Here is a 13606-nt window from a genome sequence, read left to right as displayed (position 1 = left end):
GGTATTGAGTATAATAAGCCATTAATGTTATATTTTGATAATCAAGCTTCCATCAACATTGCTCACAATCCAGTGCAACATGACAGAACCAAACATATTGAAGTTGATAGACATTTTATTCGAGAAAGAGTGGCTTCTGGAGAAGTTTGTCTACCATTTATCCCTTCTGAAGGACAGTTAGTTGATTTCCTTACCAAGGGCATCTCCAAGGCTAAACTTTAGCATGATACTAGCAAGCTTGGCATGATTGACATCTATGCTCAACTTGAGGGGGAGTGTAGAGAAGATGGGCCGAATGGCCCATAGACTGTTTCTTATTTCTTTTCTTTATGTTCTTTGTTGTAATGGGCCTCAACATGGGCCTTTCTTATGTTACGTCTTTTTAAATTATTCGCCCAATTAAGGGCCTCTCTGTAAATTACTGAAATTAAGTTAATGAAAAGGAATTAGGGAGTAAGAGGAGATTAGATTCGAAAATCTCTCTCTGAACCCTTATTGCTGCCACCTTCTTCTTCCTCTTCTCTCTTCTCTCTTCTTTGTTTCTGCTGTTCTCTCACTTTTCTGCACCCTTTTGAATAGTCCATTTATCTCAGAAGGCTGTTTTTCTTCACCGATGTTAGTCCTTCTAGATTTCTCTCAGCCATTTGAGCTAAGAGGTGATGCCAATAGAGTTTGTTAGAGTTCACAGAACAAAGGTATTTTGGTCATTTGGGTGTATCTGTGTGAGAGTGAAAGGTCTGTTTTATTCAGGTCCAAGTTGTGTGTCCCATCACTTATGAGGGGCAATATAGTCTTTCTTGTAACCAAACTTATTTTGAGATAAATACAAGTGGGTCGACTAGAGAGGACTGATTTTCCTCATCTGGCTGAACCCTTCTTCTCCTCCTTCTCTACTTTAACCTAGAATCCAATAGGGATTTTACATGGTATCAGAGCAATAAAACCTAGTTCTCTTTTCCTCTTTTTTCTTTTTTTCTCACTGTTTTTCTTCTTTCTGTGTTCGCCGCCAACCAGTCCAGCCCTCTTCAATTTTCTTCTAGCCTGAGTTGCAGCTCATCAAGAGGCCAAAAAAGGAGTGGTCGTTTTGTGGTTTTGGAGGTGAGTATGCCTCCAGTTACTGTGGTGGTGGTCGTTGAGGTGGTGTACTAGAAGCCCTCTATTCTGTGATACGAAGAGGGCTGTTTGTGGACAGGTATGAACAGTTTTGTTTTTCGCCAAGTAGTGGACTGTAGATGCTGTGCTTTGGTTCATTTTTTTTTTTTTTTTTTTTTTTGTGGAGGTATGAAGTGACTAGTATGCTGTGGTGTGGTGTTCTCCTGTGTTTATACCTCGTATGTGTGTTGAAAGTAGTTGTTTTTGGCTGCTGAAGTTCACGACAGCAGTGGTGTGGTGGTGGTGTACTGTGTTGAATGGTGTGTAGATGTTTCTGAATAGTTGAAAGTAAACTCTTGTGCTGTGTAGTGGTGTTCATACTTTCTTGTGAGGAGAGCAGATTTAGTTAAAAATGTCATCAACCGGAGATGGTAGTGACAACAAAACTGGAGTTATGATCTCTCCAGATTATCTGAATGTTCAAATGACATCCATTAAGCTGAATGGTGAGAACTATGTGCCTTGGGCCAAGTCGATGGAGGTGTTCTTGAAGGCCAAGAAGAAAGTGAAGCATGTGAGAGAGGAAAAGCCTTCCTCTGACTCTCTAGGGTTTAGTGACTGGGAGTAGGAGGATGCTCAAATTATGACATGGTTGTGGAATAGCATGGAACCAAAAATCAATATGAACTTTATGTTCCTAGATACAGTTAAAGAGATCTGGGATCATGCTAAGAAACTGTATTCCGGGCAAGACAATACAGCTAGGGAGTATCAGTTGTACCAAGAGTACTTCAATCTGAAGCAAGGCAGCCAGAGCTTGGAAGAATACTATGCAAGTTTGAGGAACATCAGAAATGAGCTTAATGTGTATCATCCCCTGACACCGGATGTTCAGGTTCAGCAACAACAACGTGAGCAACTTGATGTGACTAGATTTCTGGTAGGTTTGAAGGCTGAATATGAACCTGTCCGTGCACAAATACTGGGAGGGTCTGCTCTTCCCTCACTTGAAGAAATGTTTGCCTGTCTTAGGAGGACATCTATTGAGTCTACAGATCATTCTTCTCTCTCAGACAGATCTGGTTTGGTGGTAGCTAGAAGTGGAGGTCGTGGAAATAGAGGTGGTGGTAGTGGTGGCCGTGGACTTCCAGGAAACCGAGGTGGTCCCATGTTTAATCATGCTGGTGGCCAGAGTGGAGGTCGAGACTCAGGGGGAGGTCGTCGTAAAGGAAGAAGTAATGCTCCTAGGAAGTGTACTTACTGTGGATTAGAGGGGCACACTGTTAATTTCTGCTATGATTTACATGGTCCACCTAACACTTGGGCTAACCATGCTATGACTAGGGGCAGTGGTACGGTTAGTGAAAATCCGCAAACGGATAAGATTCCCTCCACATCTACTGGTGCTTCTGGGAAGGAGATGGTGAGTGTACCTCATGCAGTATATGAACAGTTCCTTCAAACATGTTCTCAGCAGAACACAACTACCCTTGCCCATTCAGGTATGGCTTGCTTAGCTTCCAAGCCTTCACATTGGATCATTGACTCTGGAGCCTCAGACCATATGTTTGGGACTCCAAATGTATTCTCTTCTCTTTCTCAATCCTCCACATCTCAAACAGTTACTCTTGCTAATGGTTCTACATCTCCCATTTGTGGTGTTGGTGATGTTGATCTCTCCTCCTTATCCTTATCATCTGTTTTATATGTACCTAAGTTCCCTTTTAACCTTATGTCTGTTAGTAGATTAACCAAGTCACTTAATTGTTCCATAACCTTTTATCCCTCTTCTTGTGTGTTTCAGGATCTCAAGACGGGGATGAAGATTGGTGGAGGGCATGAGGCAAGTGGATTGTATTACCTTGATGGTGGTAGCCCTCCAGTAGCCTTTCAGTCGTCTCTTACTCCTCTTCAATGGCATTGCAGACTTAGTCATCCTTCTCTCAAAACTTTGAAGTTGCTAGTTCCTTCTTTGAGTCATCTTTCATTGTTGGATTGTGAATCGTGTCAGCTTGGGAAACATCATAAAGTCTCTTTCAGTCCAAGAGTTGATAGTCGTGTTTTGAGTCATTTTTCTTTAGTTCATTCTGATGTTTGGGGTCCAATCAAAGTGATGTCATACAATCGCTATAAGTATTTTGTAGTTTTTGTTGATGACTTTTCAAGAATGACATGGATTTATCTTATGAAAGATCGCAGTGAATTGTTCTCCATTTTTTCAAAAATTTTATGCTGAAATATGTACACAGTTTGGTGTTCATATTAAAATTCTTCGCTCCGATAATGAAAAGGACTACATCTCAACACCATTTCAGCAATACTTAGAGCACCATGGGATAATTCATCAAACCTCGTGTTCCTACACCCCACAACAGAACGGTGTAGCTGAACGCAAAAATCGACATCTCCTTGAAACTGCTTGGTCTATGATGCTTAATATGAATGTCCCAAAGCGTTTTTGGAGTGATGTTGTCCTCACATCATATTTTCTCATCAATCGGATGCCCATGTCCATCCTTGGAAGTCAGTCCCCCTTCTCCATGTTGTTTCCCACCTTGTTCCCGTTTCCTCTTACCCCGAGAGTCTTTGGGTGTGTTTGCTTTGTTCAAAATTTGGGTCCTGGTTTAGACAAGTTAGATGCATGAGCTACTAAGTTTATCTTTCTTGGATACTCCAGGACTCAGAAAGGGTATAAGTGCTATAACCCTAACTCCCATAAGTCATTTGTGTGCTCTGATTTCACCTTCTTTGAATCGGTTCCTTTTTTCTCGGACACTATGGTTCCTTCTCCTCCCCCTATAGTTCCTCTTCCTGTCCCTGTTGAGGATCCTCTTCTCGTGGTTCCCATTCCAGTTCAGTTCCCCCTGTAGTTCCTCCTCCCGTGCCAGTTACTACTGAGAGGCTACCAATTAGACAAGTGTATACTCATAGAAGCACATCGGCCCCTCCTCCAATCCAGCCCTCGTCGACAGATCCTGTGGTTGCTTCTTCTCCCTCGGACCTTGATCTTCCTATTGCCCTGCGGAAAGGTAAACCTACTTGTACTTCTCATCCTATTTCCCACTATGTTTTCGTTGCTCACCTTTCTGCTTCTTATCGCAACTTTATATCATTGCTATCATCTATTTCCATTCCCAAGACTGTCCAAGAAGCCCTTACCTCCCCAGGGTGGCGACTAGCAATGGAAGATGAACTATTTGCTCTACAACACAACCACACGTGGGAATTCACTGCTCTTCCTCCTAGTAAGCATGTTGTTGGGTGTAAGTGGGTCTACACAATGAAGTATCTCCCAGATGGCAGTGTGGAACGATTGGAGGCCAGGTTAGTGGCCAAGGGCTATTCTTAGTTGTATGGTGTGGACTATATGGAGACATTTTCTCCTGTAGCTAAAATTGGTTCAGTTCGGGTGCTGATTTCCTTAGCTGCTATGTATGACTGGCCTCTTTTGCAACTAGACATTCAAAATGCCTTCTTGCATGGTGATCTCATTGAGGAGGTGTATATGGAGTAACCGCTAGGGTTTGTTGCTCAGGGGGAGGATGGTAAGGTTTGTAGACTCAAAAAGGCAAATTATGGACTGAAACAATCTCCACGAGCATGATTTGGGTAAGCTGGAGTACTTCCTAGGAATAGAAGTTGCAAGGTTAAGACATGGAATTAACTTATGTCAAAATAAATATGTTCTTGACCTACTTGAACAAACAGGATTGTTAGGTGCTAAACCAGCAGAGACTCCTATGGAACTGAATGTCAAGTTGAGTGTTGATGCAGGTGAAGAGTTTGATGATCCTGGAAGATACAGGAGGTTGGTGGGAAAGTTGAATTATCTGACCATTACCCGACCAGATATATCATTTGCTATGAGTATGGTGAGTTAGTTTATGCAACATCCTCGGATTCCTCATTGTGAAGCAGTTCTAAGGATTGTTAGGTACCTGAAGGGTGCTCCAGGCCATGGTTTGCTATATAAAAGTGGAGGGCCCCTTGAGATTGTTGGGTATACAAATGCTTATTGGGCTGGTTTTGTATCAGATAGGAGATCAACTACATGGTATTGTACCTTCCTTGGTGGCAATCTTGTAACTTGGAAGAGCAAGAAACAAACAATGGTGGCAAGAAGTAGTGCAAAAGCTGAGTATAGAGCTATGGCTCATACCACATATGAACTGGTATGGTTGAGGAACTTACTACAAGAGATGGGGTTCTCAATTGACAAACCCATGAGACTATACCGTGATAACCAAGAAGTTGTTCACATCTCTTCCAATACAGCCTTCCATGAGAGAACCAAGCATATCGAGGATGATTGTCACTTTGTAAGAGAGAAAGTGATTGGTGGAGTGATAACCACAACTCATGTGAGCTTGGTAAATCAGTGGGCAGATCTCTTTACAAAGGGATTGTCTTGAGGCAGAGTAGATTATATTTGTGACAAGCTGGGACTATATGACATATACTCTCCAGGTTGAGGGGGGAGTGTTAGAGTTCACAAAACAAGGGTATTTTGGTCATTTGGGTGTATCTGTGTGAGAGTGAAAGGTCTGTTTTATTCAGGTCTAGGTTGTGTGTCCCATCACTTATGAGGGGCAATATAGTCTTTCTTGTAACCAAACTTATTTTGAGATAAATACAAGTGGGTCGACTAGAGAGGACTGATTTTCCTCATCTGGCCGAACCCTTCTTCTCCTCCTTCTTCTTCTTCTTCTTCTTCTTCTTCTTCTTCTCTTCTTCTTCCTTCTCTTCTTCTCTACTTTAACCTAGAATCTAATAGGGATTTTACAGAGTTGTTGATGCGTTGTCTCGGGTTGAAAGCCTAGCCCAACTTACATGTTCAGATACCATTTCCCCTCTCTTTGAGGCCTTACACCAGGAAGCCTAACAAGACCCACAATACAACAAGATCCAACCCAGACTCCGAGGTATGCCATGAATGGGCTTGATCTCTTCTTCAAGGGAAAGTTTGTGGTGGCCCAGAACTTGGCCCACAAGAGGAAACTATTGAAGCTCTTCTATGATTTCACCTTAGGGGGTACTTGGGGATCCTGTGTACTCTCAAGTGCTTGGGTAGCCACTATTACCAGGTCGGGATGTGTCGTGAGGTCTAGCAATATGTACAGGAGTGCACTATCTGTCAGCAAAATAAATACCTTGCTCAAGCTCCAGTAGGATTGCTTCGACCCCTCAAGATTCTTGAGCAGGTTTGGGAGGATGTATCAATGGACTTCATTTTTGGGCTCCTTCCACTAGCAAGTCAGTTATCATGGTCGCCCTACCTCACCCCTACTCAACAACAATGGTCGTAGAGGTATTTATCGAGGATATCACCAAACTACATGGGATTCCTAAGTCCATTGTATCAGATCGGGACCCCACCTTCCTCGTCAATTTTTGGAAGGAATTCTTCAAACTACTGGCAACTCAACTGTACCAGTCCACCAGCTACCACTCGCAAACAAACAGGCAGACCGAAGTGCTTAACCGATGTTTGGGACCTACCTTAGGTGCTTTTCAGGAAACAAGCCAAGGCAATGGATATAACACAACCTTCTAGTCGGAAATGGGTATGACACCTTTCAAGGCCCTAAGGTTATGTGTGGTTTGAAGGAAAAAGGTAGGGAAAGGAAGGGAAAGACAGGAGAACCTATACAAGGTTTGTAAACGTTTCCCTACCTTTCTCTTCCTTTCCCTCCATTTTCCTTCAAACCAAACATAGCCTAAATGATCGTGATCCCCCATCTACCCTTCCCTATGAATATGGCATTACCAAGGTAGCCGAGGTAGAAACCCAATTAATGGATAGGGATGAAGTAATTCAGCTTTTAAAGAACAATCTGGCAAGGGCCCAACACAAGATGAAGACCCAATATGACGCCCGCCATTGCCCGCTAGAATACCAAGTGGTGATTTTGCCTACTTGAAGTTACACCCTTACAAGATCTCAGTGGTCAGACGAGTTTGGTACAAGCTCGCACCTAGGTACTATGGGCCATTCTAAATTCTGGAAAGGATTGGGCCTATGACCTATCATTTGGAGCTGCCAGCGGCCTCTAAAATCCACCTAGTGTTCCACATTACCCTCCTCGAGAAGGCCATTGGGTAGCATAGTAGTGTAACAACCACATTTCCACGTTTCTCAAAAGAAGGTGACTTGGAGACATAGCCCACCAAGATTGTTGATTTTCGTTTGGTTGGAACAAGGACACCAAATCATTCCTGAAGCCAAGGTGGAATGGATCGGGCTACCACCTGAAGATGCTACGTGGGAGCATGGTTTAAAATGTCCCTAATTTCCCTAATATTTCCACGGCATATTTCCATTTCCATGGGTAGCGACAAGAAATTTTACTAGAATTGACATTTCCCCAATGAAGACTACCAACACTATGTGGAGTACAAGGGAGAGTTTCCATGACATATTTCCATTTCCACTTCCATGGGTAGCAACATGAAATTCTACTAGAATGGACATATTCCCCAATGAACACTACCGGTACTATGTGGAGTACAAGAGATAGTATTATAACATAAGTTGGTAACAAATATTGTAGGTATGTAAAGTAACAAGTTATTGTCCACCAAACTTACATGATTACCACTTTGAACTAGCTCAATATTCATTTCAAACATGAAGTCAAATATTTGTTTTGTTTGTGTAATAGATTATTTGGTTGATCTATTACAACCATTTGCATTTTTTATGAGTTTAAATTTTGCTTTAAGCCTTTAACTCATTCTATCTTGAAGTCTAATAAGATTTACAGGGCAACTTCATAACATATTCTTTTGTCTATAACCTTAGTTTCTTAGCTTTGTTTAATGATTTGGAACAAGATAATAATTTAAAAAGGTGTGTCTATGCTTCTTCTATCATTTCATAAAATATCATTCTATATTCTGCATATTTTACAATGTTTCCACCATGTCTATATTTTTTACAATATTTCCATACGATATTTCTGCCATTTCCGACATGTTTCTTATATTTGGATGACTGACATTTCCACCGACATCGACATTTTAAACCTTGCATGGTAGCCCTACTTACATCTTGATAACAAATTTCCTAACATGGACCTTGAGGGCAAGGTCCTCTCAAGAGGGGAGGAACTGTTGGGGCCAGCCTAGCCGAGTCCAAGAACGACCCAGGTGTAGCTTGCGAAGGCCTCCCCACACAGAAGTTCATTAGCAGGAATAAAAACAAGGCCATGTCAGGCGATCTGGTGTCAGAGACGGTTGTGACAACACATGATTGAGATCATTTGGCATGATTACATCTTTATGGTTTATATATATAGTTTTGGTCTGTAATAGAGATTATGGAATTACAGAACCTGATTTCTCTTACCTTCTCTGGTTTTTCCTTCATTTTCCTCTATCCCCCTCTCTATATTTCTCTATTTCAGGAGGTTAAGTCTCCCTCGGAGAGACTTCCAAGGTGGCGGTTCCACCAGCATCATTTAAGGTAGAGTCACCCACCCAAAGATCCTCCTAAAACAGGATTTTAGTCCTTGAGTAAGAAGCATACCTGATTGGATTAAGGAAAAGAGGGGGTACCACATGAGTAGATGTCTAGGGAGAGGCCAAGGTAGCTCTGTTTGACACACCAGCATCCCAGCCTTTTTTTTTGGTGAATAACATCCCAGCCATTTTGCATCAACCCATGTATACTTGCTATCACCTTATGCCAAAGCTTCTCACTCTCTAGAGGTAATCTCCGCAACCATTTCCTTAAAATGCTTGATTCTTCCAAGTCACATTCCCTACCCCTAAACCTCCTTGTTTCTTACTTGTACACACTAAGTCACACTTCTCCAGGTGGTCCTTTCCTTGGGCACATAAACACTGAGAGCTAGTACACTGGGAAGTTCGCCAAGGTAGATTTGATTAACATTATTCTATCACCTTAGAGGGATTTAAGCCACTACACACACCTCAACCTGTCACTCATGGTGACTACAATAAGAAAAAGAAAAACGAAGAGAGATTTCAGCCCTACTAACCTGTTGTCCTCCCTAAAAACAAATCCAAGAGAGTAGAACCAAGCCTAGAGAAGAGATCACAGCCTTGTAGAAGTGCTCTAAAACCATGTCAATTGTGTAAAGTTGCAAACAGGTATAGAGGATAAAACAATACAAACAGAAAAGAAAGGAGAAAAAAGGAGATTACACTCTCCCCAGGCAGTGTGACTTGTATATTTATCATTAGTGTACAAAGACATTACTGCCCCTAATTAAGTGTGGGGATAATCATAGTTGTCAAGGCAACGCCTAGGCAGGGTGCCCTTGGGGGCTTGCCTCACCTAGTCGCCTAGCAGTTTTGTACAGTGTGTTATAAAAACTTTTATATTCTTAATTTTTTGAGGTTATAATTATAAAAATAGACATTATTAAACTAAAATATTCAGTTTGTGTGTTTATATATACCGACTTCTTTTTATTTTATTTTCTTATTTGTTAGGGTTTAATCAACACAAACATTTTGCCTAGGCGTCGCCTAGGAACCCACCTAGGTGACTAGGTGACAAGGTAACCCCCCCCCCCCCCATTGCCTAGCCTCGCCTTGGTGCTTGAACCTGGACAAATCTGGAAACTAATAACTATACAAAATAAGGTGAAGGGTCCATACTTCCCCTAGTAAGTCGACCATTCGTAACAAGCATAAAACTAACTAAATTGCCCTCACTGCAATACTTTAACAAAGTGGCTACTCATATTAGCATTCTAATGATCCAAATCATAATGTGCTTTGTAAAATCTTTGACAAAAATAACTATGATAAGTAAAGACTTGAACCAACATCTTCAACTTTCCTTTTTTTTTCTTCACATGGCTTGAATGGGATTCTTTCTTTTTCTTTTATGTTTGATTCATCTGGATACGTCATGCAACTGATGTTAAACTTCTCATATGAGAATCCGAGGAAAATATGAGTTGAATTTGTCACTTCATAAATTGTTTCAATTGTTAAGAAGCACAATGCGCTGAAAATGTAATGTAAATATCCTTGTATGATTTTTTAATTGTAAACCATTTTCCCCATTATGTAGTGATATGGAAATTAGTCCTGCAAGTGGCCACTTGAAGAAAAAGAAATACACTACATTGGTAAGTTTTATTTTCTCATCCCTCTTTTCCTGTGTTAATTATTATTCAATTTTGTGAGGGCTGTCTCAATTTATTATAGACTCTCATAAGGCTACTGCCTTTTGCCTTTGTCTTCCTGTTATGTGGATATCATTGATGGTTGACCTTTTTTTTTCTATTTGTTAATATTTGTTACACTATAACTTATTGGATGATTCTAATTTTCTTTACATATGACAGGTCTCTTTAAGTGGACATTTATTTGATCAATTTCTAATAAACGAGGCTTTGGATATTATCGAAGCTGCAGGAGGGTCTTTTCACCTTGTTAGGTGTGAAGTGGGCCAAAGTGCAAATGCCATGTCATATTCGGAGCTTGAAGTAAGCTAGCCTCCTCTTTCTAAGAAATTATTTTGTTGACATATGTTATAATTCGGCCTGCCTTTGAGTTCTGTTAGTCTGATAACAACCAAGAAGAAAGAGGAAGAAAGAGGGAAGAAAGAGAGAGAGAAAGGAGGAGAAAAGGAGAGAAGAAAAGTCTGGTTCGAATTAGGGAAAAAGTCACTCTCCCATTCGGCTAGACATGTTTTTATATTATTAATATAATGGAAAAGACACATGTGCCCTTATTAAGTGAGGGACACTAGTTCTAATATAATATTACAGATCATCAATCTCAACATAAGTATAAAGACAGAAATACCCCTACACTAACACTCCCCTCAAGCTGGTGAGTATATATCATATAATCCCAGCTTGTTACATATGTAGTCCACTCTTCCCCGACTCAACCCTTTTGTAAATAAGTCTGCCCATTGGTTTCCTGTATTAACGTATGCAGTGTCTATCACTCCATTCAGCACCTTCTCTCTCACAAAGTGACAGTCAACCTCTTTGTGCTTGGTTCTTTCATGAAACACCGGATTAGAAGAAATATGAACTGCAACCTGATTGTCACAATAAAGCTTCATTGGAGTATTAATGTTGTATCCTATCTCCTGTAGAAGGTTCCTTGGCCACACTAATTCACAAGCAGTATGTGCCATAGCTCTATATTCTCCTCTGCACTGCTTCTTGCCACGACTGTCTGCTTCTTACTTTTCCATGTCACTAGATTACCCTCAGAAAAGTGCAATAACCTGTGGTAGACCGCCTATCAGACATAGAACCAACCCATTCAGCATCAGTATACCCTTCTATTTCAAGTGTTCCTCCACTTTTGTATATCAAACCATGACCAGGGCCCCTTTTAAATACCTCACAATTCTTAGTGAAGGGATGACAGACCCATCATATGGATAGCCGAACCCTGCAGGTAGTAGGGCGAAATTTCAAAAAATTCTCTCTCCCATATGGGAATCACATTCCCTATTTTAGAAAACTGCATTTTCAAGGATCAATCTTGAACCCTAAACCGAACTAGATCTGAAACCAAAAGGTAGGAGAGGGATATACCTGATACAGAGTAGTAGTAACTCCCAATGAAGGTGTTCACGCCCAAGGACAACGCCAAAGACTGCTCCCACTGAAGATGACACAGCGTAGGGTGGAGCAGAATCAGTAGGTGATTCTTCCCAATAACCGAACTCTTCAGCAAGAATTCGATGGAGGGTGAGTGAGCACGACTTTAGATCAGTTTTTCACCAAAAAACTGATATTAAGAACACTTCTTGATCACTCCTACTGGTGGAGAACGAACTGGCAATGGCGGCAGCAATAGAGGGAGGCAAGAGCAGAAAAAGGTGTCAGTCTCATTGGAGCTGTCTTCTCTCTTGGATCTGAGATCTTGTTGGGTGAAGTAGGGTTCGCCCTCCTCCTCTATTTATAGCCTTAAAGAGAGAAGCTCATAATCTCATTAGGAGTTTCCTAATCCAAATTTGTATTTGGATCTGGACTCTCTTTAAGAGATAAGGATAAGTCCTTATCTTATGTGCAGATTAAGATCAGTCCTCATAATCTAATTAGGAGTTTCCTAATCCAAATCATTATTTGGATCTGGACTCTCTGAGTGGATAGGGATAACTCCCTATTCTATCTGTTGATCCAAATCCAAGAATCGTCCCTCTTTAATTAATCAAATCCAAATCCAAGAATCTGATGGGTAAACCCTATCAGTCGACCCCTTAACAGTAATTAGTCTCTAATAATTTCTACAAAGACTAAACTGCCCTTACTTAAGTGTGGGGCAGAGTGTCTCTAATAAAACTGCCACATAAGCATACAACTTAACAAAGATATGATGACTAAACTACCCTTATTCGGCTCACTTTAACACTCCCCCTCAAGCTGGAGAATATATGTCATATAATCCCAGTTTGTTACATAGATAGTTCACTTTCCCTGAGCTTAGAGCTTTTGTAAACAAATCTGCCCACTGATCATTCGAGCCCACATGTTTTGTGCTTATCTCTCCAGCAAGAACCTTCTCCCTCACAAAGTGGCAATCAACCTCTATGTGCTTCATTCTCTCATGAAAAACAGGGTTGGATGAGATATGGAGTGCAACTTGATTGTCACAGTACAATTTCATAGGTTTATCCATGTGGAACCCAATTTCTTGTTGGAGATTTCTCAACCACACTAATTCACAGGTAGTGTGTGCCATGGCCCTATACTCGGCTTCAGCACTACTTCTAGCCACAACCGTCTGCTTTTTACTCTTCCACGTCACAAGATTTCCTCCAAGAAATGTGCAATAGCTTGTAGTAGATCTTCTGTCATTCACTGAGCCTGCCCAGTCTGCATCTGTGTACCCAACTACTTCAAGTTTTCCTCCTGGTTTATACAATAGTCACTGGCCTGGAGCTCCCTTAAGATCTCGCAATTCTAAAGACTGCATCCCAGTGAGGTATACGAGGGTTCTGCATGAATTGGCTCACCACACTGACTGCAAAGGAGATGTCGGGTCTTGTGATAGTCAGATAGTTCAGCTTCCCCACTAGTCGTCTATACCTTCCAGGATCTTCAAATACTTCCCCTGTATCACTGCTCAACTTAACATTTGGTTCCATAGGGGTCTCAGCCGGTTTTGCACCTAACAGTCCTGTTTCTTCTAGTAGATCAAGAACATATTTTCTTTGGCACAGATTTACACCTTGTTTTGACCTGGCAACTTCTATGCCCAAGAAATACTTCAATGTCCCAAGGTCTTTTGTTTGAAAATGATTTTGCAAAAATACCTTCAGTTTGTCAATCCCCAATTTGCCACTGCCAGTAATAACAATATCATCCACATAGACCACTAATAAAATCTTTCCAGCTTCTGAGTCATAGTTGAACACTGAGTGATCAACCTGGCATTGCTTCATTCCAAAACTCTTCGCCACTTCACTAAACTTCCCGAACCAAGCACGCGGCGATTGTTTCAACCCATAAATTGCCTTCTTCAGTCTGCACACCTTACCATCCTCCCCCTGAGCAACAAACCC

The 13606-nt window shown here is 41.2% G+C and overlaps 1 protein-coding gene across 26 annotated transcripts in view; it reads left to right on the top strand.

Moving 5' to 3' along the window:
• LOC104590429 (lysine-ketoglutarate reductase/saccharopine dehydrogenase bifunctional enzyme) overlaps positions 1-13606 on the top strand; it is a 182635-nt gene that overhangs the window by 84825 nt on the left and 84204 nt on the right. For all 26 annotated transcript variants that reach the window (XR_016079575.1, XM_088893413.1, XM_088893423.1 and 23 more), the window contains 2 exons: positions 10142-10199; positions 10419-10559. Coding sequence is in view for 25 of the 26 variants with exons in the window: in XM_088893413.1 (XP_088749539.1) it covers positions 10142-10199; positions 10419-10559 (199 nt within the window). In the remaining variant the exon portion in view is untranslated. The remainder of the gene's footprint in view (positions 1-10141; positions 10200-10418; positions 10560-13606) is intronic.

This window comes from Nelumbo nucifera, chromosome 8, assembly GCF_055504915.1.
Source record: "Nelumbo nucifera cultivar China Antique chromosome 8, China Antique-T2T, whole genome shotgun sequence".
Taxonomy (NCBI): Eukaryota; Viridiplantae; Streptophyta; class Magnoliopsida; order Proteales; family Nelumbonaceae; genus Nelumbo; species Nelumbo nucifera.
This window is presented reverse-complemented; position numbering and strand designations above follow the sequence as displayed.